This window comes from Pneumocystis murina (genome assembly GCF_000349005.2).
Source record: "Pneumocystis murina B123 chromosome Unknown supercont1.11, whole genome shotgun sequence".
Classification (NCBI taxonomy): domain Eukaryota; kingdom Fungi; phylum Ascomycota; class Pneumocystomycetes; order Pneumocystales; family Pneumocystaceae; genus Pneumocystis; species Pneumocystis murina.
In genome coordinates, this window is record NW_017802369.1 from 64,885 (window position 1) to 88,538 (window position 23,654).

Sequence of the window (23,654 nt, forward strand, 5' to 3'; positions counted from 1 at the left end):
ATTAATTCATAAAATCAGAAAAATGCTTAATTTATAAAGAGAAATTGCTTATAAATGTTTTTTAAAGGAACAACATACATCCGAATCATATATTAAAGTAATATTATTTTATCTGTTTTTTATATTTTTATGTCAAGTATTATCTATAATATAAATCATTTTTAATTAAAAAAGAAAAATATGACAGATTCTAATACAAAATTTGCAATCAGTGTCATTTGTGCGTCAAATCAGAATAGGTAGTTTCAAAATGTTTATTAAAGAATTAATATAATTATTAAAATATTTTATAGAAGTATGGAAGCACATTGTGTACTTAAGTAAACAATATTAAACTATTTCTAATAATCCCTTAAATTATTATAGAAATGCTGGTTATAATGTAAGATCTTTTGGTACAGGTTCAGCTGTAAGACTTCCTGGCCCTTCTATAGATAAACCTAATATTTATCCATTTGGAACACCTTATGATCAAATATACAATGAATTAAAGAATAAAGATATAAAATTGTATCAGTTTTGTAATAAAATAAAATTTATTAATAATATACAGATATACAGCAAATGGACTCTTAAATATGCTGGATAGAAATAGAAAAATAAAAAACTTTCCTGAAAGATGGCAGGATAATAGAGATATTTTCGATATCGTCATTACATGTGAAGAAAGATGTTTCGATACTGTATGTGAAGGTATAATTTTTCCTTTATTTATATATATACATTTAATCTAACAAGATCTAATCAATCGTGGTCAACTTATGAATCGAATAGTACATGTTATAAACGTTGATATTAAAGATAATCATGAAGAAGCTGTTATTGGCGGACAAGCTATTCTAAAACTAATTAATGCGTTTGCCTCTTCTAATTCAATGGACGATAATATTTATGATATTCTATCTACATGGCAAAAAAATCATCCTAAATTATCTCTACTTCATTCTGTTCACTATCAATAATTGAATGTATTTCTAATATTTTTTTCTATTTTTTTTGGAAATCAAAGAAAAAATAATAATAAATAACCCTTTATTTTAATTAATTCTACTCATCTATTGTTTTACTTATATATTTTTAATTATTTTTTTTAAATATCATTAACTTAACATCGACAGTTTTATACCTAACGACTTGGATTTTTTTCTTAAAAATTATCTTATTTAAAGATAAATATTAGGCAATATAAGCTCAAACATTATATGTCTATTTAAAGACAGGAGATATAATTAAATATTTTATCTGATTGATGAATGAAAAATGTCATATCAAAATAATAGAACGAAAAACTTTGATCGTTCAATGGTAAATCATCTTGAGGAAAAAACAAATATCATCTATCATGCAGCATTTAAGCAGTTTTTGAAAACCAACGTTAGGAAAGGTAGAGTTTATTGTTATAATATTAATGTCTAAGAACGATGGAAAATAGAGCTTGATCCTCGAAATACAAAAGCTCGAGAAAAACTTACATATCTTTCAAAACAGCAATTTTATGAACTATCTACAGACGTTTATGATGAGCTTATACGTAGACAAACGAAGAATCTTGATAGTAAATGTTTTATATATTTAATTATTCAATATAATTAATTTGTTAGCATCATTTTTACAACCAAATGAATCATTTCATCCTAAAAGAAATCAGGCACGTCAAAAGCTATCTACATTGTCTATATCGCGTTTTTTGGATCTTTTAGGAGATGTTTCATTTGAATTAGAACGAAGATTCCCTGAATTAGTAAAATTAACTATTTATTTAGTACGTAATTCTTAAATATAGAAGGCTGAAAATTCTACGACTTTGAAATGTAGTGATATATATGCTGAGCCATATACCCAATCTTCATCGGATTCTACGAATACGTTGCTTAATTCTGGACTGTTGGTTCCAAAAACATTTCATCCAAATACAATTATTCCAAATAAATCTGTTATGATTGAGGAAGGTTCTGACGTGGAGATTTCCCCTATTAAAGCATCTATTTCATCGAATTCATTTCGTTTAGATGCAGCTGCTTCACAAGAATTATCTAGAAGTTTAGACAAAAAGACGGAAGATTATAATCTTAGGCTAAAAGAGATAGATTATCATGGTATTTTGATTTTCTTTATAGAAATGCTTAATTTTTACCTTTTTTTCAGAAAACAAAATAAATTCCAAAAAACAAACTATTAACAATAAAACCGAATCTATAGATGTAATTCTAAAAAATCTAAATTTAAATGTTTATTAACAAGCTTTAGAATATACGAAAGAATGAACCTTCAACAGATTATGAATACCGTATTGTTTCTCTACAAAATAAAATATTTTCTTTAGAATCTCAACTCAATATAGTTAATGCAAAATTAGCAGAATCAGAACAAGAACTTTCCTTGATTAAAGTAATAATATATATATATATATAATGATTTAATAAAACTATAGAAAACATATGAAAAAAATGTTGAGGATGAAATACAATTAAGAAAAACACTTGAAATTAATTTGAAAGAGCTTCAACAGGTATTTAGTATTTTTATTTTAATATTAATTTTCTAAAATATTAGTCTAATAAAATTCTAAATGAAGAAATACAAATCCTTAACGAAAAGCAAGACACTCTGAATAAAAATAATGAAAAATATCAATTATTACTTGTTAATTATGAAAAACTAAAATCTGAGATGGAGGAACAACAACGAGTTCGTATAATTTACTATATGTATTCATTAACATATTTATAGGTTACTAATGAGGTTAAACGTGAAGCTAGGGAATTTCTTAAAGAGATGAAATCTTTATCGGAAAAAGAAACGTGTTCTTGGCAACAAATTGAAGCATTATCACAACAAGTGTCTTTTCTTCAAGATGAAGTTAAAGAATGGAAAAATCAGGTTTTATAACATAACTTGTTTGAAAACATTAATATTTCTAGTATTCGAAAGCTAAATCCCAACTTCTTGGTTTGAAAGGTATATATTCTACATATATATATATAGAAAAATGACAATATTAGCAACATCTTATACTGAACCTTTAAAATTCAAAACAAATTATGAAAATTGCGTCGAAGAACATGGAGTGATTAGTAATATTGCTATCACAAATTTCCAAATTGCAATAGACGATCTTTTGCATGCTGGAAGGTTGTTTTTCTATTTTAATTTATTCTTGAGCTAATGAAATAGATCCTTGGAACATAAAAGTGTCCTAGAAGCTATGAAAGATGTAATTGTATCAATAAAATCAATAAATATGAACTTAGAAGATAACAAACACAAAAGTATATTTAATGATCCACAAAAGAGTTCGGCTATTGCAAAATTGAAGTCAAGAATGTCTGCTACTACTAATAATTTAATGATAGCTTCAAAAAATCATGCTCTTAATAAAGGACTAAGTCCTGTTAGTTTATTGGATGCAGCAGCGTTTCATCTTACTGCTACCGTTATCGAATTAGTTAAACTTGTGAAATTACGGCCTCCAATTATTACAGATTCACCGGAAGAGTTGAATGATAATTTTGATAATACGAAAGAGCCTCCTATAAATCCATCTTTGACACAAACTAATTTAGATGTTTTGGAAGACAAAACATCAGAAATATTATCAAAAAACACAGATATTCATGATATTTGTTCAACAAACACTAATACTTCAAAAATGCCAAAAACTTCAGTTCTAAAAGCAGTAATAGATTCTGATTTTGACAATAATTTAGATGATTTTAAGGTTTGAAAAAATTATTTTAAATACATATTAATAATAATAAAATAGACTTTCTTAGAAACAAAAACGGAAGATATTGTTGAATTAATACAAAGTCTTCTTTCATCTGTAAGAGCTGATGCCCAGATAAAAAAACTAAAAGATCATATGACAAAAATAACAAGTATTGTTCAAAGTGTGGTCTCGAAAACTTTTCAGGTTATAGCAATAGAAAATGATGAGAACTTAAGAGAAAAAATATCAACAATAGTAAATGGGTTAATAAGTTGTTGCTCTAGATCTGAAGAACTACTCGGTGATAAAATTGAAAATATTAATATTGATAAATTATTTAAACAAAAACTGGCAGGAATCGCATTCGATATTGCTAAACAAACAAAGGTAAATTTATTCTAAAAATCCTTTTTTATATAATTCTTTATAGGAATTATTAAGAACAATAAATGGCGATAATGAGAATGCATAAATATAGAAATATAAACTTCTAAATAACTAAATATTATTGGCACAAACTTATAATGTACATATTACATTAGTTCATACTTTAAGCAATAATAATGCGAATTCTCATATATAGTTATTATGCTAATTCAAATATTAGCATATAAATGTATCACAGTTTGCAAAATATTCATTTTTTATACTTGAGCTATTCTGCAATATTTTCAAAAGATTAAATCAAGTTTTTTCCAAAAAATCTTAAAAATGAATTCTAACATATTTAAGATATTTCAATTTTAAAGAATATTATCATTATGAGAAGATGCAACAATAAAGGATTCAGTTTCATTTGTAATAGATTTAATCTCCGCAGTAGAAGATTTATTAATATCTTTAAGAGCTGCTGTCCATATATTACTAAATGCATCATCTGGTCGTGTATTTAAAGACTTTGAAGAACTAAATTCAATAACGTTTTTCTAATTTAATTAACTATTATCCAAAATAATATTATGTTTTTTACTTGTTGCTGCTCAGTATTTTTTTTTTTATCAAAACTATATATTGAACTATCATCTTTAGATTGTAAAATCAAGGAACAAATATCTAATGAATGATCTCCTGTTTGATTTGATTGAATAGCAGATCTTTTAGTTAATGATGAATCATTAGACATTTGACTAGAGAATAATAAACTATTGTTTTGTTCAGAATTTATGCTTTTGTATTCAAAAGGAAGTGAAGCGCTTTGGAATTCATCAAACTTATCATCATTACTGGAATTTAATGACTCATTAGGTGCTTTAAAACTTAGATATCTACGTGGTTCAATTCCATTAGAATTAAAAGAATCATTCACAAAAGGAAGTAAATCTGTAAACGTATTTACGGTATTTTTACTATCAATAGTCGACACTTTTGAATTTATATGGCTTTGATTATTTTTTTGTTGCAAACATGATTTATATCGTGGTTCATCATCAAATTCATTATATTCTTCAAAAGTAGATATAGACGCTTTACAGATAGAATGATCCATAGCATTATAATTCTCCGTTTTCGTTTCATTATTAAATCTTTGATCTACATAAAATGTTTCATCATTGTATTCTGTATAAACAGATTTAGATCTTCCAAAACCTTCATATTTATTACATTTATTATCATCTGAACTAACTCCTATATATCTTTCTTTATTAATTTTTGCCTTTTTTCTCTCTTGTTTTAAAAGATCATTATCCAAAAGTAATTGAATTAGGTCTTTTGCTCTATTAGAAACTGTTTTCTTGCATAAATATTCTTTATAAAAATATCTTATTTTTTATACTTACCATTAATCCCTCGATCCTTTCCCTTGTTATCAATATAATGAAAATTTCGAAGAACTTTAATAATTGAAATATGAGATCGTGCATCATCAATTACTCTTTCTGATCCATGTTTTACAAGAAATTCTAACAATTGAAGAGCCTTATATATTTGTCTCCATTCTCTTGCCGACTTTTCTGTAAATCTCCTATATATCATAGTCCTATATTTCGATGTTATTTTAATTCTTTTTTTCTAAAATAAACCAACATAATTTCATTAAAAGCTGTACTATAACCTCTAATCAATCATTTATATTATATTTTTTTCTCTCTTACTAATTATAAGTTCCAACTGCAATTTCTTGCATCAACGTAGTACTAGCACCCCATGGTTCATTATTAGTTGCTTCTCGAACCTTTAAAAAAATCAATTAACCTTTTTTTTTATAAATCTTTTATTTATTATTTTCTACCTTAACTTCAATTTCATTATAATTCATAACCACTGAATCCTTTAAGCTCTTTTTCCTTTTTTTTATTATTATCTCTTACCATTCTGTGCCTTACGAAATATAGATTTAATATCATAAAGCTATCAAACATTTAATATTAAGACTTAAAAAATATTTATTTTTTAAGATATATTCTTACACTTATACTTGAAACCCGATTAACAATCTTATCAAGACTTAAAGATGTTGATCTTCCGAATAGTTGATTTTCCATAATAAAAATGACACTGAAAAGTAGAGCTTCTCTCTTTTGAATAAACTAAAATAATAAACCCTAACCCTTCAAAAAAAGTAAATAATGGTAAGGAACACGTGACAAATTGATCACGTGGACAAATGATCACGTGCAAATAAATGTTCTCGTATTTTCCATTGGAGCTTTTTTTTTAAGAGACATCTTAATTAAAAAAAGGAATTGGTTTTTGATTAAAATTAAGAGGAAAATACTAAGAATGAAAAACGTATATTTCGATGTTTCTTCTGGAAATGCGCCCTTAGGAAGAATTGTTTTTAAATTATTTGATGATGTTGTTCCTAAAACAGCAGAAAATTTTCGTGCATTAGCTACAGGAGAAAAAGGATTTGGATATAAGGTGGGAATTAAAGGTAGAATATGTTTAGAAGAATAATGGAGTGTTTTAGGGGTCTACATTTCACCGTGTTATTCCAAATTTTATGATTCAAGGAGGGGATTTTACTAGACATAATGGGTATTTTTTTATTAGTTTGATTTATAGATGAAATTCTTATTAATGATAGGACTGGAGGAAAGTCTATTTATGGAGAAGTGAGCAATTGTAGATTGATTTGTTAAAGGAAGTTAATTTTTTTAGAGGTTTCCTGATGAGAATTTCAAGTTAAAACATGACAAGCCAGGACTTTTATCTATGGCAAATGCAGGACCTAATACAAATGGGTCCCAGTTTTTTATTACAACAGTTTCAACATCATGGTTAGATGGAAGACATGTTGTTTTTGGAGAAGTAATTGAGGGAATGGATGTTGTTAAAGTGTGATATTTTTTTTGTATTATAATTAATTAATTTTTTTAATTAGAAAATCGAATCTTATGGAAGTTCCAGTGGTACTCCGTCTGCTAAGGTAGTTATTCAGGAATGTGGAACATTATAAATTTTGGTATTTTAAAATTTTAGAATCAAAAAGTATTTTCTAAAACACAATTTTAAAATTTTTTTATATATTAATAAAATTATATATATATTGTTTTACAATGTTTAAATAATATTACTTGTGCAACTACGAGCCAAAATCTATATATCATTAATCTTTTATATAAAATATTGTTATTTTTATTTTTTAGAATTATCTTAGTAATAACATCGAGACAACTAAGTTTTTATAGATATTAAAGAAATATAAAAATGTCATTAACAAAAGGTTCAATTGAACAAAATATTAGGCAACGTTAGTGATTATTCTTAATTATGCTATTTTTTAAATACTTCAGACTTTAATGATGCTCAAGCATCAACAGCAACGCATCGGAAGTTAGTTAATTCATTATTACATATTCATGAAGGACAAGCAAAAAAAGGATTAGAGGAAGAAATAGAATTTACTAAAGAATTCTTAAGAAATATTTTTAGAATCTTACCCTTAAAAAAAAAAGAGCTGACAGCAGATCGTATTATTAAGTTTTGTGCACATTATATTCAACATATTCAAGATAAAAGTATATATTTTTAAAAATTAAATTAAAATAATGAAAAAAAGTGAAAAAATCAGAAACATGCAAGCAAAATGAAGATGAATCAGAAGAAACAATAGCATCTAGATTAGTAAGAAGTTTATTTGATCATTTATTACCAGGATTAGAATCAAAAGATAAATATGTTCGACTTAGAATATGTCAAATTATTACGTTAGTTATAAATTGTATGGAAGAGATTGAGTAAGAATTAAATAAAAGTCAATATTTAATACATTAAATATATAAGTGATGATTTATTTCAATTATTAAAAAAAGCTCTTGAAAAAAGATTAAGAGACAAAGAACCTTCTATTAGAGTCCAAGCAGTGATAGCAGCATCTCGTTTTCAAAATTCGGAGGAAGATGTGAATAGCGATAGTATTAAAAAGATTTTTTTACATCTTATACAGCATGATTCAAATGCGTAAGAGTTATTAATAAGTGTTTTTATTTTAATGTTATAAAACAGAGAAGTAAGACGTTCGGTAATTTTGAATCTTGAAAAAAGTGTAGAAACATTGCCTTTTATTATCGAAAGAGCTCGTGATACTGACAGTATAAATCGTCGAACTATTTTTTCTAGAACTCTTCCAGAAATGGGTGATTTTAGACAACTTAGTATAGGTAAACGGGAAAAAATCCTGAGATGGGGAATAAAGGATAGAAATGATCAAGTTAAGAAAGCAGCGGTAAAAATGTTTTCTACAATATGGATCGAACATGTAAATAATAATCTTCTTGAAGTATATACTTAATTTGTTTGCACATGGTTCTTATTTAGAAAAGTTGCTAGAGAGATTAGATGTTATAAATAGTAAAATTGCGGAGGATGCTATGAATAGCTTTTTTTCTATGAGAATTGATGTTGTCAAAACTATAACTTTTGATAGTAAATTAATATTTAATAATCTAAAAAAATATAATATCATATTAGGTGATTTTTGGGAAAATATTACACCCGAATCTGCTTTTTTGGTTAGATGTTGGAATGATTTTTGTATTAAGGAAGGATATACCCATCTTTTAGAAGAAAAAATTCCAGAAATATCACAGCAAGCATTATATATAGAAAAAATATTAGAGAATTTTGAAAATAGTACTGATGAAAATAAACAAGAGTTAGAATTTATACTTGAACAAATTTTACTAATTATAAAAACAACTGACTTTAGTGATGAAATGGGAAGAAAAAACATATTTAATATTCTGCGTAATAAATAGCATCTTTATTAATTAAACTGATATTTTATAGAAAACAATATCCCTAATTTTATTTTTTCTGAAAATCTCATTACTCATATGGTAGAAGTCTTTCAAAAAATAGTATCAGACGAACGTACTTATGTTAAACTTTTAATGGAGATTATATTAGATCTTTATGATTCCTTAGATATAAGAACAAATAAAAATAAAGACAACAAAGAAGATACCAGATCAGAAGATTCATTTGTTTCTGCAGTATCTAATCAAGATAATGCTGTTTCGTATATATCTATTGATTCTATAATTAAAAGAGAAACAGAAGAATCTAGTGAAAGTCACAAAACACTTATTATTTTTAGGTGTCTTCATCTTACTCAAGTTATGCTTGAAAATATTGAAAAAGTACGTATTAAAAATCTTAACATAATAGAATGAAATTTATAATTAAAGAATCTTCAAAATAATTTTGAATTTATTGAAATACTCCATAATTTAATCATACCATCTGTAAGAAGTCACAATGCACCTATTAGGGAAAAAAGTCTTCGATGTTTAGGTTTATGTTGTTTATTAGATAAAGTAGGCATATTTGTTGCAAATATTTGTTTAAATATTATAGAAACTTGCTAAAGAAAATTTGGTTTTATTTTGTCATTGTTTGGTAAAAGGACATGATTCTTTGCAAATTGAAGCAATAAAGATCATGACTGACATATTTATGAGTTATAAATATGATATTTTTGATGACTCTTCTACGGATTTGCATTCAATTCAATTATTATATGAACAAGTATTACAAAACACATCAAATTTAGATATAATGGCAACTGCTGTAGAAGCAGTTGCAAAATTAATGTTAACATCATTCTTTGATGATCCAAAGGTAGCTAAATTTTGAAGGTTATCTAAAGCTAATCCCTAAGTTGCTTAAAACTCTTATTATCTTATATTTTCATCCAGGAACCGCATCTAATTTACATTTACGTCAAATCCTTGCTTATTTTATCCCTGCTTATTGCTATTCTTTACCGAAAAACCAATTTTGTTTACAAAAAGTTGGTATTTTCTATTCATTTTTCTATCGTTAATGTATAGATATTTGTATCTACTTTACATAAATTATCGCAAATCTTTGACAATCTAGAAGATGTCGAATACATTTCTTTTTCACAAATAGCTCTTCAAATGATGGATTGGATTGATCCAAAAAAACTAATCAATTCAGATACATTTAAAAATCAATCACAATATACTAAAACAAATGAAAACATTTATTTATATTTGGCAAAAGACATTTGTACACAAATAGCTGAATCCTACAATAGTATATTTCTTTTTTAAATCATTTATTTACTAAATATAAATAGAAGAAAAACGAACTCTTTGTTCTTTATTAAATAAACTTCATATTACTTATGTATCTGATCAACAACTCGCCCATTCCATTCAAACCATTATTAATACACTTCTTCAGGTAATATACATATATTAAATATTACATTCATCTTTAATATTTATAAGGAAAATACTTTAGATTCTTTTACTAAAAATTCTTTAAATAAATTTTCTAATGCTTTATATAAATTTACTCAATCTAACCAAACTAATTAAACAATTATTCAATTTTATAAATATAATATATATATTTCTCTCTTATAAATAGACATATTTAATAAATTTTATTTATCATTTATATATATATAAAGCATTCTTTATTCTCCGAAACTTAAAAAGTCTACCTTCGATAAAGTATTATTAAAAATCTTAGTTATTTATAAGTTAAATAAAACTTTTTTTGTTCTTTTAGGTCCAGTTTCTTATGTTATGCCTCTTCTAGAGTCATTAGATTCTATTATTGTAAGTTTATATTTGTTATATTATAGGAAATTTAATATATAAAGATTGTTCATGGATCAACATGTTATGAATGTGGAATTGGTGGATCCAAAGAAGCACCAGAACTGATTGAATTATCATGGATTTTAGTGGATGCAAAGACACTAGAAGAAGTAAGATTGACATGGGTTAAAATGAGCAAATAATAAGGAATTTAGCAACATAAAGAAGATTTTTTAGTACGACCTGTAAATACACCTATAACAAATCTTTCTAGTTAATATATATAATAAATTGAAAAAGTCTTATGTTTTGATAGATTTTATTGCTTTGACATGGGAGAATATTCAAGCGGCAGGAACATTTCGTGAAGTTATTCATCATTTTGCTACATTTATTCAAGAAAAATTGATTCTTAATAATAAAAATTTTATTTTTGCAGCTTTTGATGCTAAAAAATTAACAATTCAGCTTCCGAAAGAAGCTAGAGATAAATCAGTTATTTTACCGTCATATTTACAACATCCTAGAGTATATGATTTACATACAGAATATTCTCGTTGGCAGTCATATCATCCTGAAACTTTAGTCTATCGATCATCAAATATTACTCATATTCGGAGGATTTTGGAGACAGATATACATGCACTATCACAGTTTGCTCAACAAAATTTTCAAGTTTCTTTTGAAAATACATCTCCTAGACGCGCAATAGATGAATGTTTAGATTTATTATATATATTTAAAAGTCTTGTAGAGAAGTCGAAGCTTGTAGACAAATATCCTGATATTTTTTCCCGACCATTAGATATTAGAGCTGATGTCAAAGCTTTTCTCGCAGAAAGATCATGTATTTTATATATGGCAGGCTTACCTTATGATATCACTCAATCGGAATTAGAAAACTGGTTTACACAACATGGGAGTCACCCTATAGCATTTTGGACTTTAAAAACACCTGATCAATATAAACCCACAGGTATTGGATTTGCAATTTTTTCTTCACATGAAGAAGCAATAAAAAGTCTTGTAATGAATGGAAGAGCTATAGAAGATAGAATAATTGAGATTTCGCCTAGCAGTAGCCGAGTGTTAGAGAGAGCAGCAGAAATACTTATACCATTTCCAGTATGTCTTTTTTGCTTTTTTAAAATAAATATCTAATAATTAAAAATAGCTAAGTAAGAACAAACCAAGACCAGGTGATTGGAATTGTCCTTTTTGTGGATTTAGTAATTTTCAAAGAAGAACTGCTTGTTTTCGTTGTTCTTTTTCTGCTTTCCCAGCAAATATAAATGATGATCCTATGATGGCATGTTCGTATGTTTCATTTGGAGGGAATTTTCCTTTACAACCATCTGTTTCAAATGCAGATCCATCATTTCCATCATATCCATTGGCTATTAGAACTTCCACACAAGGAGGAAATGTTCCTTTTCGTGCAGGTGACTGGAAATGCAAAGCAGAAGGATGTGGGTATCATAATTTTGCAAAAAATACAAATTGTTTAAAATGCGGTGCGAATAAAAATACATTTACTATTACAGATCATAATATTTCTTCATCTTCTATATCATCACAAATACAACCAGTTGTAAATCCAACAAGTTATCTTTCAAATTCTAAGAATCCTGCTTATTCACATCCTATGCAGCAAATCCCATTAAATACAACGCATAACAGTTTTTACAGATCATCTATTTTAACGTCATTTTCTCCTTTGAAACAACCAGCAGTTCCTATAAACAATGAAACTATTGCTCAAAGTAATGGAAGTATCGTAAATAAAGAAAAGGTAATAACAAATAAGAATAATGAGAAAGAAACAAATACTTGGCATTGTACATCATGTTTTTTTATAAACTTGAAATTTCGTAACACTTGTTTGCTTTGCGGCACTGCTATTTCAAATACTCCTACATCTGCATCTAGTATAACTAATTCTACTATCATTCAGGAAAATAGTGATACTCTTGAATGCTTTAATGAAAATATGACTTCTGAACTACTTCATGAGGATCTTAAGGCATTGATAATAGATGATAATAAAAGTTTAATAGATATAAAAAAGGATACATCTTCAAAAATGACTTTATTGCCTTTAGATTCTTAGCTGAAAGATAATTTTGGAATAGATTTTAATGAAACAAAAAATATACAAAATATTAACGGTTAGGATGAGCAAAGAATCATTTACATTGTAAGTTGTAATAAAAAAATAGCTTTTTGATTTTTTCAATTTTATGGTATTTAAATATGCAATATTATAATACAGAATATTAAAATGATTTTTGGGCATGATTCTTATTTAAATATATATTTAGTGTATTATGAAGTATATTTATTAAGAATTAATAATTTTGAAACATTAAATATTATAAATCCCACCTATCTAAGAATTTAAATATAAATATAGAATTTAAGGCTTAATTAAGAATTGTTTATACATTTATTTACATCTTTGATATATTTTATCAAGAAATGTAGTAAAAACCTTTTTTTTTAATCCACGAGATTCATCAATTTTTGAGATTAATTTAAGAATATAAGTAACAACCTGCTTCTCATATATCTCGAATTCTTTACATAACTCTAATTCATCATATAGTTTTTTAATAACTAGTTCAGAATCGGTATTCTTTTTTCCATAATTTTCCTAATAAATTAATTCATCAAAATAATCCTTTTTTAAAAAATACCTCTAAAATTTTACGTTGTGAAGGAGTCGCCTTTTCCAGTGCTTTATTAATCAACCAAGTACATTTATTTTCCATTATATCTGTTCCAATTTTTCCCATAATATCAGGATCCCCAAAGCAATCAAGAAAATCATCCTGTAAATATTATGATAAAAATTACGATAAAAGAGAATTACTTGAATCTGAAAATATTTTCCAAGAGGGACCAATATATTTTTTGCCTGCTCTAGATTATCCTCACTAGATATTCCTGCCATATTCATAGCCAAAACAACTGGCAAATAAAAAGAATAAAATGCTGTTTTATATTCAATAATAAATGAATGTCTATCCATCGAAAACCTTGACAAATCAACATTATTCTCTGGTGCTGTCAAAAGATCCAAAAGTTGCCCAAATTCCGTTTTAAACGTAATCTATAACATATTATTTCAAAAAATCATATATAATTAAGCTAACATCATGGAAATTCTCCATCAAAGATGTATAATATGGTTCCTCTCGAAAATATTTCTTAAGTAAAAAAAAAATAGATGATTGCAACATAAAAGAATCATTAATTGCAGTCATCCCAACATTAGGCTTATTTCATTCCCATTATTTTATATATTATCTTTTAAAAATCTTACCATCAAATACCAACAACATTGATTACGTCTTGTTTTTGATTGATCCATAATATCATCCACAACAAGAAAACACGCTTGAAGCTATCCAATTCATTATAACCTTATTTACAATAAATAATCCTCGTTTTTACCAATTCAACTGTCCATCCAAGAATTGCTGCTTTCTTATATTCTTCTTCATTTAATGATCGATCTAATAGAATTTCATATGAATCAATAACTGAAAGCCCACGACTAAGCTTTCCTCCTAAACAATTATAATGTAGAATCTATTTATTTTTATTAAGTGTTTAAGACTTTTAGATATTTACCTTCATAAACCAATCTCTACCAATTTGAGGGATATTAAGAGTCTTTAAATATACATTAAGATCCTCAACAATTAAAGGGAAAATACGCTCAAATCTTTGTTTTGCTGTAATCAGGTTATTTTCCATCTTAAATATTAAGAAAAAGGTTAAAATTCTAAAAAAATTAATAAAATTCTTAATATTTAGACCGATTTTTATTAAAAATTAATAATTTTTTTAAAATTTTTATTAAAAATTAATAATTTTTTTAGAATTTTTATTAAAAATGAATGAAATAACTTCAAAACATACAATCCATTTACAATTAAAAGATGCAATTTCCCAATGTTCAGAGAGAGGTCTTTATTTAAGCGCAAGATGGTTAAAAATAAAGAATAATAAATAAATTACTAAAGATATTAGGGCGGCAGAGCTTTTAAATGGAATGGAACCTTTAACAATGAATGATATTTCTGAATATTCTAAATATAAGTCTAATTATTTAAAAAAAAAAGAAGAAAAAGAGAATTTATTTGAATTGGGTTGTCAAGAAGAACAGGAAAGCAATCAATATTCATTAGCGAAATGTTATTTTGATTGTAAAGAATACGATAGATGTTCATATTTCTTAAAAACATGTCATAGTCCAAAATCAATTTTTCTTCGACTATATTCAAAGTTTCTTGCAGGTGAAAAAAGAGGAGATGAAGACAGTGAATCAATTCTTGGTAGTGTTTTGTTTTTGTTTTTAGTTTTATTTTTTAATATGTGAAAACAAGGCCCTTTGGACGCAAGTAATGTTAAAAATCGGGAAATTACGTCAATTTGCCAAGAACTTGAAAAGATTATTGAAATAGAGAAAGATGCATTTTTGTTATATCTGTAATATTGATTTTGATATGATTTTTCTATAATAATTATTATTAGTTTAGGATTTCTTCAAAGAAGACAAAAACAGGATTCTTTGTCTATCAAAACATTAATACAATCGCTTAATTTATATCCATATAATTGGGGTACATGGCAAGAATTATCTATGTGTTTAGCTGGTATAAATATGGTCTTTTTTACTTAAAAAAATTATTAGGTATTATGAATTAATACATTTTTAGTTGAATTCTATTACATCTGCCTTACCTGAATGTTTCATGAAAAAATTGTTTTTGATTTATGCTATTCTTGAGCTTCATCAATCAGGAGAGACACTATATCATCAAATCATGGAACTCGAAACATTATTTCCTAATAGTTTATTTTTAAAAACACAAAGAGCTTTGATACCATATAATGGAAGAGGTATCATTTGATAGAATCATAAATTGTTTTTAAAAATAGAAAGATTTTGAAGAAGCAGAAAAGCAATTTGAGGAAATTGCAAAATTAGATCCACATCGGCTCGATGATATGGATATATATTCAAATATTTTATTTGTTATGTCTAAACGATCAAAATTAGGATTTTTAGCTCAAATAGCATCAGCAACTGATAAATTTAGACCGGAAACTTGTTGTATAATAGGTAATTATTTTCACAAAAAAGTAAAACAGTCTAATAATTAGGAAATTATTACAGTTTACTTTCGGAACATGAAAAAGCGGTTATTTATTTTAGACGTGCTTTAAAATTAAATAGAAATTGGTTATCTGCTTGGACTTTAATGGGTCATGAGTATGTTGAAATGAAAAATACACATGCAGCAATAGAAGCATATCGTCGTGCTGTAGGTTAGTTAGTTATGTAACGTTTTTTATATTATTTATATTATAAAGATGTCAATCGTAAAGATTATAGAGCTTGGTATGGTCTCGGGCAAACTTATGAAGTTTTAGAGATGCATTATTATGCTTTATATTACTATCAAAGAGCAGCTGCCTTAAAGTATATGCTCTTCTTATTATATATTATTATTTAATATTATTAGACCATATGATCAACGAATGTGGCAAGCCCTTGGAAATTGTTATGAGAAACTTGATAGACCTGGTGAAGCAATAAAATCATATAAACGAGCATTATTAGGCTCTACAGGCGATCCTGTAATTTTACTAAAGCTTGGAGGGATATTCGAAAGAATTGGTGATACGGATACTGCTGCGATGTATTATAAACAATGTATTACAGCTGAAGAAGATGATGTAATTACATTAGAAAGTAGCAAAGCTCACATGTGGTTGGCAAAATGGGAAATGAGCCGAGGAAATTTACGTAAAGCCGAAAAATATGCTACTGAAATTATGAATGGATCATTTGTAGGGCTATTTTGCAAAATTATTATAACATAATAATTTAAAATATAGGATTTGGAAGAAGCTAAAGCTCTTGTAAGAGATCTAAGAAGTAGAATGGATCAAAATGAAAGTTAGCATTATTAAATTTATAATAAAAATGCTTAATATATATATTTCAAAGATACCTTAAACATGCATAATTATTTAGAACAAAAGACATTTCATGAAAATATGTATAAATCATAATTTAATCCTTAATTTGTATCATTAAAAATATATTGCTAATATATACAAGAAACTATATATTAGTTTTTTATCTATAATTTTTAGGATTATTAAATATGAATGTAAATAATCTAATTGAAAATGCAAATTATAAATGAAAGTATTATAGTTTATTAGGATTATTTATAAAATAATATAATTTACCTATGCGTTAAAATAATGATTCTATATAATGATATCATTTTAAAATTAGTGAAGGTTGATTTCATATTTATAAATTTATAAACACTTTTATATATATTGTTTAATATCTATAAAATTAATTATTATTAATAGATGCTAATTAATAGCTATTAGTATTTATATTGCAAAATATTTTTATATTTATACCAAGAATATTATCATCATCTGAAGATATATCTTGTATGTTTGTTTCAATTTCAAAAGGAAACTGAGCATTTTCTTCTAGTGCACGTCGTAATAAATCAGTTGCAATTGGATCAGAAGGAGCAAGACTAAGAGCCTCGAGAAAGTTTAGCATAGCAAATGTAAAATTAAAAAAATACTTCATGTAAATATTGGACAGCATCTCCCGCCCTATGAGCACTTAAATGAACCATTGCAATAGCGGCATAAACACATGGATCTCTAGGTGATAATCTTTTTACTTCTGAAAAATATCGCAATGCATCATCATACATTCTACTCTTTTTATTAAATTATAATTATAAAAATATTGAAAAAAACCTAAGTTTTCTATAAGCATGCCCAAGATTTGCCTATAAATATTAAAATATACATTTAAAAACAATAACAATAATAAACCCATGTTGCAATCCATGATCTTTCTTCGCTATCTGTTTCTTTAGCTAAAGTAAGGGCGCTTCTAAAAAGATTTATTGCTTCCGGAAGTTGTAATCTATGAAAGGCTACAACTCCTAATTCATTTAAAAGCAAAGGATCTGTTTTGCATAGATCATATGCAGTATTAAAATATTCATTGGCCAAAACTAAATTGTTCAATTGAAGATGTTGCATACCTAAAAAAAGGCTGGGCAAATGTGTGCTATAATTATAAATATAAAATTGATTTTAAGAAGAACCATACCCTTGAAACAACCTAGCAGCTGTCGTATATGCAGATATTGCTTGATCGTGCTCCCCTTCGACAGCAAATGAATGAGCAAACCCTATCCATGCTGGTCCAAAATGTGGATTCATCATTGACGCTTTACTGAAATATCGACGAGCCTCTGCTACTTTTCCTATACAAAGATAATATATACCTACTGAGAGCCATGATACAGGTTCTTCAGGATGCCTTTCTGTTATGTCATGAGAGATAAGAAAAAGCTTGTTTTTTTCATTTAATTCATGAAGACATGCTAAATGAATAGGAAGAGCATTAAATTTATACTGATCAATAGAAAGTATTCTTATAAAATTAGTATATATAAGAAAAAATCTATAAATACTTCTCAGTAACTTCAAGACATTGCCTAAACCTATTTTGTACAAATAACAATTCTGCTTTACTTAAAAGTAAATCTGTATTATCATGTAAATTATATGTATTTTTCAATTTTGTTTCTGCTTCAATAAACCGTAAGGCATTTTTATACTAAAAAAAAGATTAAATAAGAAACATTAACATACTATAGAAACTTTGTTTAGCTTTGTAATATATAAACTCTTAACAAAATCCACATCTTCTTCAATCAAGCCGTTAAAATTTAATGTTTGAATAAAAGACCATTCTAAAACAGTCAATTTCTCAAATAAACTTCTTCTCATACCTTCTTCTGCCGTCATCAAGTTATTACTTATTAATTGCTCAAAAGCTTCATAACATTTTGCATCAATAGTTAATGCTTCTTTATAACACTCTTTTGCTTTGTCAAATTTATTCAAATTAGCAAACAGAACACCTCTAAGATAACACATTGACGCTTCAAACTATTTGTTACGTAAGTAATCTCTTATAGATTTTTCTCAATATACTTTAATCCCCCCATCTTGATTTTTAATAACTGTTTCATCTGACCCTAAACAAAAATAAACTTTTATACAAAAATTATTCCATAAATCCGACCTTCTTGACGAAATGGGTTTTTCTCTCCAAGTAAATCAAGTGCTTCCTGCCACTTGGATAATTTAGACTAATATATATGAATAAAATACCCTTTCAAAAAATACTTTATAAATTTTACCAAACAAAGAGCAGCCAAATACCGACATGCAACACTACTATCTAACAAATAACGATTCATTAATAATCCACGTGCTCTTGCATAATGTCCCGTATGATAATAAACTTGCGCCAGCCAAAAGGCATCATTAGGATCATCTACATAAGGCTAGTTTATATATCATATATAATATGATATATATATACTGGTTAATCCAAGAATCTTATCTCCAATATACGCTGCTGTTTCATGCTGATGCTGCACCAGTGCATCATGACGCCATAGACGCATTCGTTCAATCCTTGAATATGTATGTAATGTATTTGATAAAGATCCATGGGAATACATCGAAGACATAGCCATAGTAGGGCTTCCATCATAAGCATAAATATTAGTAAGTGGACTTATTGTTAAGGTAGATTGATGAGGATCTTGAAGACGTCCAGACATTAAACATTCACCATATAGAGATGTATTATGGTTAGCAGGAGTAGTAGAATTACTAGCACGGCTTATTTTTCTGCGCATTGTGTTAAAAACAGTGAATCCTATGCTTTTTTATTATAAAAGTATAAGCAGAAATGAAGTCGATAAAGATAGGTATATAAAGAGGAAAAAAATAAGGGAATATAATAAGGTAAATAGTATTTGAGATTATGTAGTGAAAGTAGATGATAATTCTATATTTTTTTAGAAAAAGTGATTTTAATATATAATATTTTATAAATATAAAGAAGCACTAAATACAATATCACCTGAAAATGAATTAATTGTTGGAAAAATACAAAAAAGGAGTTACGTTTTATCAGATTAATTGCATTTGTCATTTTAGTTTCGAGTTCAATATTGCCAATAACTCTGGAAGCAGAACACATCTATAATTTTATCAATATATTAAAAAAAAAGAAAATAGAAAAACTTGTCTTAAAAGTTCTTCTAAGCGTCTAAATGCCCGTATGATGGAACCCTCATATACATCAGTCATTTTACTGTAAAATATTAGATAAAAAAAAAAAAGAAAAAAGTATTACCAAATCTGAAAAAAAGATTTACCTTGTGCCCATGCATATACAACATCCATTAAAGTAGGTTTAAATTGGTTAACATATTCCTCTTCAACTATATTTAATTTGCTTTCTCGAGAAACTTTTGCAATGCGTCGAACTATTTCTTGCATTTTTCGTAATGGAGCAGCCAATTCTTCCTTAAGTTTAGGAGTTTCTTCACTTTTTTCTTGAAAAACGAAGCAGCTTAATAATGCAGCAGACTGTTCAGAGGTAAGATTATTAAAAACGCCATTAAAAATCATTTCTGTTAATATCAATTCATCTCCAGTGCTGATTTCACATGCAACTCTTTAAGCAAGAAAATTAGTAGTTATATTAAGAAAAAAAAAACATACCGTCCTTTCATTTCAATAATATCTTCTGATGTTGTAAAGCCTAATCGTCTGAGAACTCTTTTTCGACATTTAAGTTCATCCATTTGTATAATAGATTGCGTTTCAGATATTTTTTTTTTTATAGTCTTAATTTGAGATTTGATTTCCATTTTTTTGCTATATTTTTCATATAAATCAGGAAGTTGAGGAGAATTAAAGAGAGGATTCATTAATATTTTATGCTCCAAAATTTCTATTTTCTAAAAAAAATTAAATATAGAACTAAATTACTAAATTAAATACTTACACGTAAAAGGTTCCTAAAAGATTCGTCTCTAATATTCATATTTTCAATAGGATCAAGTAAAGCAATTCCATCGGGAAATCTACGTTTTACTTCTTCTATAGACTTATATACAGTAAGACGTTGATCTAATGCTTTGAGATCTTTTGGAAGAAATATACGGATATGTCCAATTCCATTAATAGAAGAGAGAAGTACAGGTATAACTTCCATTTTCCCTACCAGCGTAAGTATTTTATTTACTACTGCTATATAAACAATACCAGCTTCCCCTTTTGGGGGATAGATTCCTTGTGCATAATCATTATTTGTTTTCGTAATCTGAGAATCTGCAGCAACCCATAAAAGAATATCAATAATATATGATTCATGAGGAGGATATTCTTCAGAAGAATCCTTAAAAATTCTTAATACGATTTTTAAAAAAAGAAGTATATACTTTAGGAGAAACACGTTTACAGTAATTTACAACTGCACCCCATCCAAAATCCGAAAATTTATCTTTTACTTTTACAAGTCTTCCGGGTTGCATAAATTGGAGACAGTGATCAGGATGATTTATGATGTTACGCATCTCATCTGAATATGCTTCCAATTGTTGTCTTAATTCATAATAATTAGCAATATTAGTTTTATCTTCAATTATAATGCTATCCCTTTCTTTTTCTAATTTTAAAAGTTCTAATATTGTTAATTTAATATAAATTTAAAAATTAAACCTACTGCTTTCAATTTTTGGAATTTCTGCATTGTTTTGAAATTGATAAAAAGAACGTTCAAGCATAAATTCAGGAGAAATACCTTCCACTCTCATAAGATTTAAAATCATATTATAACCTAAATGAAATGCAGATTCTAAGCGATCTGCTTCACCTTTAAGCATATTTTTTGCAACAGAAGGTTCCATTTTTTCATCAATCATGAGAATTACGATGCCACGATCATCAAGTCCTCTTCTTCCAGCTCTCCCGGACATCTTAATTGTTTTAGATTTCTGAGGAAATTTTCCAAAAAAAAATACCTGAATATATTCTCCTGAAGAAATCCATCTAAAATCCTTTCCATCAAACTTTCTAACATTAGTAAAAACAACTGTTTTTGCTGGCATATTTAGGCCAATAGAAAATGTTTCAGTTGCAAAAAGAACCTTTATAAGACCCTCCTGAAAAAGTATTTCGATAACTTCTTTCAAAATAGGCAATAAACCAGAATGATGAATGCCAATACCACGACGTAGCAAGGGAAGTATATATTGAATTTGTGGCAATTGTCTATCTACTTCTGATAGAGAATTAATAGCATTATTGAATATAGAAGAAATTAAATCTCGCTCAGTATCTATAATATTAAATAATATATGACAATTTTAAAGATATTACCATCATTCATATCAAGCTTACTCATTTGTAAAGCTAAATTCTCACAATCACGTTTACTGAAACTAAAAACGATAACTGGATTATAGTTTTTAATCATTATCATCTTTATAATTTTATATATATCAGATGGACCTAATAAAATAAATTTATTATTATCTAAAAATATTTTTTTAATAACCTTTATGGCTAGTCTTTCCAGGTTTTCCTTTTTTTCCAATTTTTTTAGTTGGAACAGCATTGGGATCTTCTCCAAATTTTTCAGCAAGAACATTTATAGCTTTTTGAAAATTATCTTCACGAAAAACTCCTTTTTCATCAACAACCAGATGAATTCCATCTCCATCTACAGGAAATATATAATGTTGTAAAGGTGTAGGTCGAAAATCCGTATATACAACATGACAAGGTTGGACATGTGTTTTACAAATCCACTCTGCAAATTGCATAGCATTGGGAATAGTTGCAGAAAGAAAAACATAGCGCACTTTATCTGGAAGAAGAATAATTGTTTCTTCCCAAACAACACCTCGTTCTAAATGATGTTATTTCTATTATTATAAAAAAGGATGTTTATCAATGTACCCTTATCACGCATATAATGAATTTCATCAAAAATAACCCATGCCATTTCACGCATCACCTCAAAGCCTTTATATAGCATTGATCGAAGAATCTTAAGTCCAATGAATATGTAAAAAAAAAAGAATTATATATACTTCCGTAGTCATCACCAAACAACTAGCAGTAGGATTAATTGTTACATCTCCTGTCATAAGCCCAACATCCCCAAATTCTGTTAATAATTCTCGGTATTTTTGATTACTAAGTGCCTATTTATAATAAATGATATTTATCTACAAAAATAACCCTTCATACTTTAATAGGACTTGTATAAATCACCCGTTGTTTATCACGTAAACTTTGTGCAATTGCATACTCCGCTATTACTGTTTTTCCTGAACTTGTATGTGCACTCACAAGCACACTTTCATTTTTTTCAATAGATGCAATAGCAACTTGTTGAAATGGATCTAATTTAAATTCATATTTTTTTGCTGGTTCTGCAGGTGCCACATGTTGAGATATAGGAATATAACTATAATTTACTGGTAAAGCAACTTGGTGTCTTACTTGATGATTTAATATTAATTTTTCTATTTCTGCGTTCTCTTCTAGATCCTCTTTGGCACTTATAAGTCTTTTATGTCCTAATATTTCAAATGTTCCTTGTGTTTCAAAACTATCCGTTACAATCAAATTATTTCCTGTTTCTTCTTCCAACTTTATTTTTTTAGACTTAGAATCCCCATCAAAATCCATAGATCTTGTCTCCTTGGCTTTATCTTCATTTTTTTCAAAATTTACTTCCAATAATAATGATTCTTTTGATATATTCGTATTATCTTCAGATTTTTCATTACCGTTAAATACACTAAATACTTCTCTAGAGAACATAGTACAAAAAAACAATACTCTTCTTCTTCAATATCTCATAATATAATTAATAATAATCTATTTTCTTTTTAATAAAATTACTGACTTATTCATTTTTACCTTCATATAATAAAGGTTTTAATAGATTTAAAAAAAAATAGGCAAAA

General features: G+C 27.0%; 10 protein-coding genes across 10 annotated transcripts; 6 read left to right on the forward strand and 4 right to left on the reverse strand.

Annotated features, from left to right (window-relative positions):
* Positions 1-144: 144 nt before the first annotated feature.
* PNEG_02446 (hypothetical protein) lies at positions 145-1,030 on the forward strand. Its single transcript, XM_007876263.1, has 5 exons — positions 145-239; positions 294-320; positions 367-510; positions 554-693; positions 739-1,030. Exons 1-5 carry the CDS (start codon positions 181-183, stop codon positions 960-962), a joined length of 594 nt encoding a protein of 197 aa, XP_007874454.1. The 5' UTR covers positions 145-180; the 3' UTR covers positions 963-1,030.
* Positions 1,031-1,251: 221 nt separating this feature from the next.
* Positions 1,252-4,223, forward strand: PNEG_02447 (hypothetical protein). Its single transcript, XM_007876264.1, has 13 exons — positions 1,252-1,384; positions 1,433-1,555; positions 1,602-2,096; positions 2,146-2,201; positions 2,248-2,388; positions 2,432-2,509; positions 2,554-2,688; positions 2,731-2,880; positions 2,922-2,958; positions 3,003-3,132; positions 3,175-3,718; positions 3,764-4,096; positions 4,140-4,223. The coding sequence occupies exons 3-13, from the start codon at positions 1,937-1,939 to the stop codon at positions 4,179-4,181; spliced, it is 1,806 nt and encodes a 601-aa protein (XP_007874455.1). The 5' UTR covers positions 1,252-1,384; positions 1,433-1,555; positions 1,602-1,936; the 3' UTR covers positions 4,182-4,223.
* Positions 4,224-4,452: 229 nt separating this feature from the next.
* Positions 4,453-6,192, reverse strand: PNEG_02448 (hypothetical protein; the record flags this gene model as incomplete). Its single annotated transcript, XM_007876265.1, has 8 exons — positions 4,453-4,635; positions 4,680-5,434; positions 5,488-5,672; positions 5,735-5,755; positions 5,803-5,882; positions 5,940-5,971; positions 6,019-6,058; positions 6,118-6,192. 8 exons carry the CDS (start codon positions 6,190-6,192, stop codon positions 4,453-4,455), a joined length of 1,371 nt encoding a protein of 456 aa, XP_007874456.1.
* Positions 6,193-6,391: 199 nt separating this feature from the next.
* On the forward strand, positions 6,392-7,109 carry PNEG_02449 (peptidyl-prolyl cis-trans isomerase; the record flags this gene model as incomplete). Its single annotated transcript, XM_007876266.1, has 5 exons — positions 6,392-6,571; positions 6,621-6,688; positions 6,738-6,765; positions 6,812-6,988; positions 7,035-7,109. Exons 1-5 carry the CDS (start codon positions 6,431-6,433, stop codon positions 7,107-7,109), a joined length of 489 nt encoding a protein of 162 aa, XP_007874457.1. The 5' UTR covers positions 6,392-6,430.
* A 40-nt stretch (positions 7,110-7,149) lies between these two features.
* On the forward strand, positions 7,150-10,503 carry PNEG_02450 (hypothetical protein; the record flags this gene model as incomplete). The annotated part of the gene is made up of 14 exons (XM_007876267.1): positions 7,150-7,403; positions 7,447-7,671; positions 7,713-7,890; positions 7,937-8,113; positions 8,159-8,432; positions 8,476-8,578; positions 8,624-8,899; positions 8,942-9,294; positions 9,343-9,471; positions 9,512-9,775; positions 9,816-9,947; positions 9,988-10,216; positions 10,260-10,366; positions 10,414-10,503. Exons 1-14 carry the CDS (start codon positions 7,361-7,363, stop codon positions 10,501-10,503), a joined length of 2,580 nt encoding a protein of 859 aa, XP_007874458.1. The 5' UTR covers positions 7,150-7,360.
* A 179-nt stretch (positions 10,504-10,682) lies between these two features.
* On the forward strand, positions 10,683-12,841 carry PNEG_02451 (hypothetical protein; the record flags this gene model as incomplete). The annotated part of the gene is made up of 5 exons (XM_007876268.1): positions 10,683-10,749; positions 10,794-10,901; positions 10,947-11,004; positions 11,048-11,856; positions 11,906-12,841. The coding sequence occupies exons 1-5, from the start codon at positions 10,717-10,719 to the stop codon at positions 12,839-12,841; spliced, it is 1,944 nt and encodes a 647-aa protein (XP_007874459.1). The 5' UTR covers positions 10,683-10,716.
* Positions 12,842-13,177: 336 nt separating this feature from the next.
* On the reverse strand, positions 13,178-14,509 carry PNEG_02452 (hypothetical protein; the record flags this gene model as incomplete). The annotated part of the gene is made up of 7 exons (XM_007876269.1): positions 14,368-14,509; positions 14,188-14,325; positions 14,057-14,137; positions 13,887-14,009; positions 13,604-13,843; positions 13,428-13,562; positions 13,178-13,384 (listed from the first exon to the last, which is right to left on the reverse strand). Exons 1-7 carry the CDS (start codon positions 14,491-14,493, stop codon positions 13,178-13,180), a joined length of 1,050 nt encoding a protein of 349 aa, XP_007874460.1. The 5' UTR covers positions 14,494-14,509.
* Positions 14,510-14,632: 123 nt separating this feature from the next.
* PNEG_02453 (hypothetical protein) lies at positions 14,633-16,710 on the forward strand (the record flags this gene model as incomplete). The annotated part of the gene is made up of 10 exons (XM_007876270.1): positions 14,633-14,727; positions 14,770-15,074; positions 15,126-15,228; positions 15,274-15,406; positions 15,459-15,642; positions 15,686-15,865; positions 15,907-16,071; positions 16,117-16,225; positions 16,269-16,596; positions 16,645-16,710. 10 exons carry the CDS (start codon positions 14,633-14,635, stop codon positions 16,708-16,710), a joined length of 1,668 nt encoding a protein of 555 aa, XP_007874461.1.
* Positions 16,711-17,119: 409 nt separating this feature from the next.
* Positions 17,120-19,517, reverse strand: PNEG_02454 (hypothetical protein; the record flags this gene model as incomplete). Its single annotated transcript, XM_007876272.1, has 13 exons — positions 17,120-17,139; positions 17,191-17,323; positions 17,367-17,502; positions 17,548-17,579; positions 17,626-17,866; positions 17,909-18,235; positions 18,276-18,421; positions 18,466-18,557; positions 18,597-18,756; positions 18,802-18,845; positions 18,893-18,959; positions 19,011-19,147; positions 19,196-19,517. The coding sequence occupies 13 exons, from the start codon at positions 19,515-19,517 to the stop codon at positions 17,120-17,122; spliced, it is 1,857 nt and encodes a 618-aa protein (XP_007874463.1).
* A 192-nt stretch (positions 19,518-19,709) lies between these two features.
* PNEG_02455 (hypothetical protein) lies at positions 19,710-23,508 on the reverse strand (the record flags this gene model as incomplete). Its single annotated transcript, XM_007876273.1, has 15 exons — positions 19,710-19,744; positions 19,789-19,864; positions 19,909-19,978; positions 20,021-20,344; positions 20,392-20,630; positions 20,678-20,892; positions 20,938-21,070; positions 21,114-21,355; positions 21,398-21,650; positions 21,696-22,012; positions 22,054-22,185; positions 22,232-22,585; positions 22,636-22,726; positions 22,770-22,883; positions 22,930-23,508. The coding sequence occupies 15 exons, from the start codon at positions 23,506-23,508 to the stop codon at positions 19,710-19,712; spliced, it is 3,174 nt and encodes a 1,057-aa protein (XP_007874464.1).
* Between the last annotated feature and the right edge of the window lie 146 nt (positions 23,509-23,654).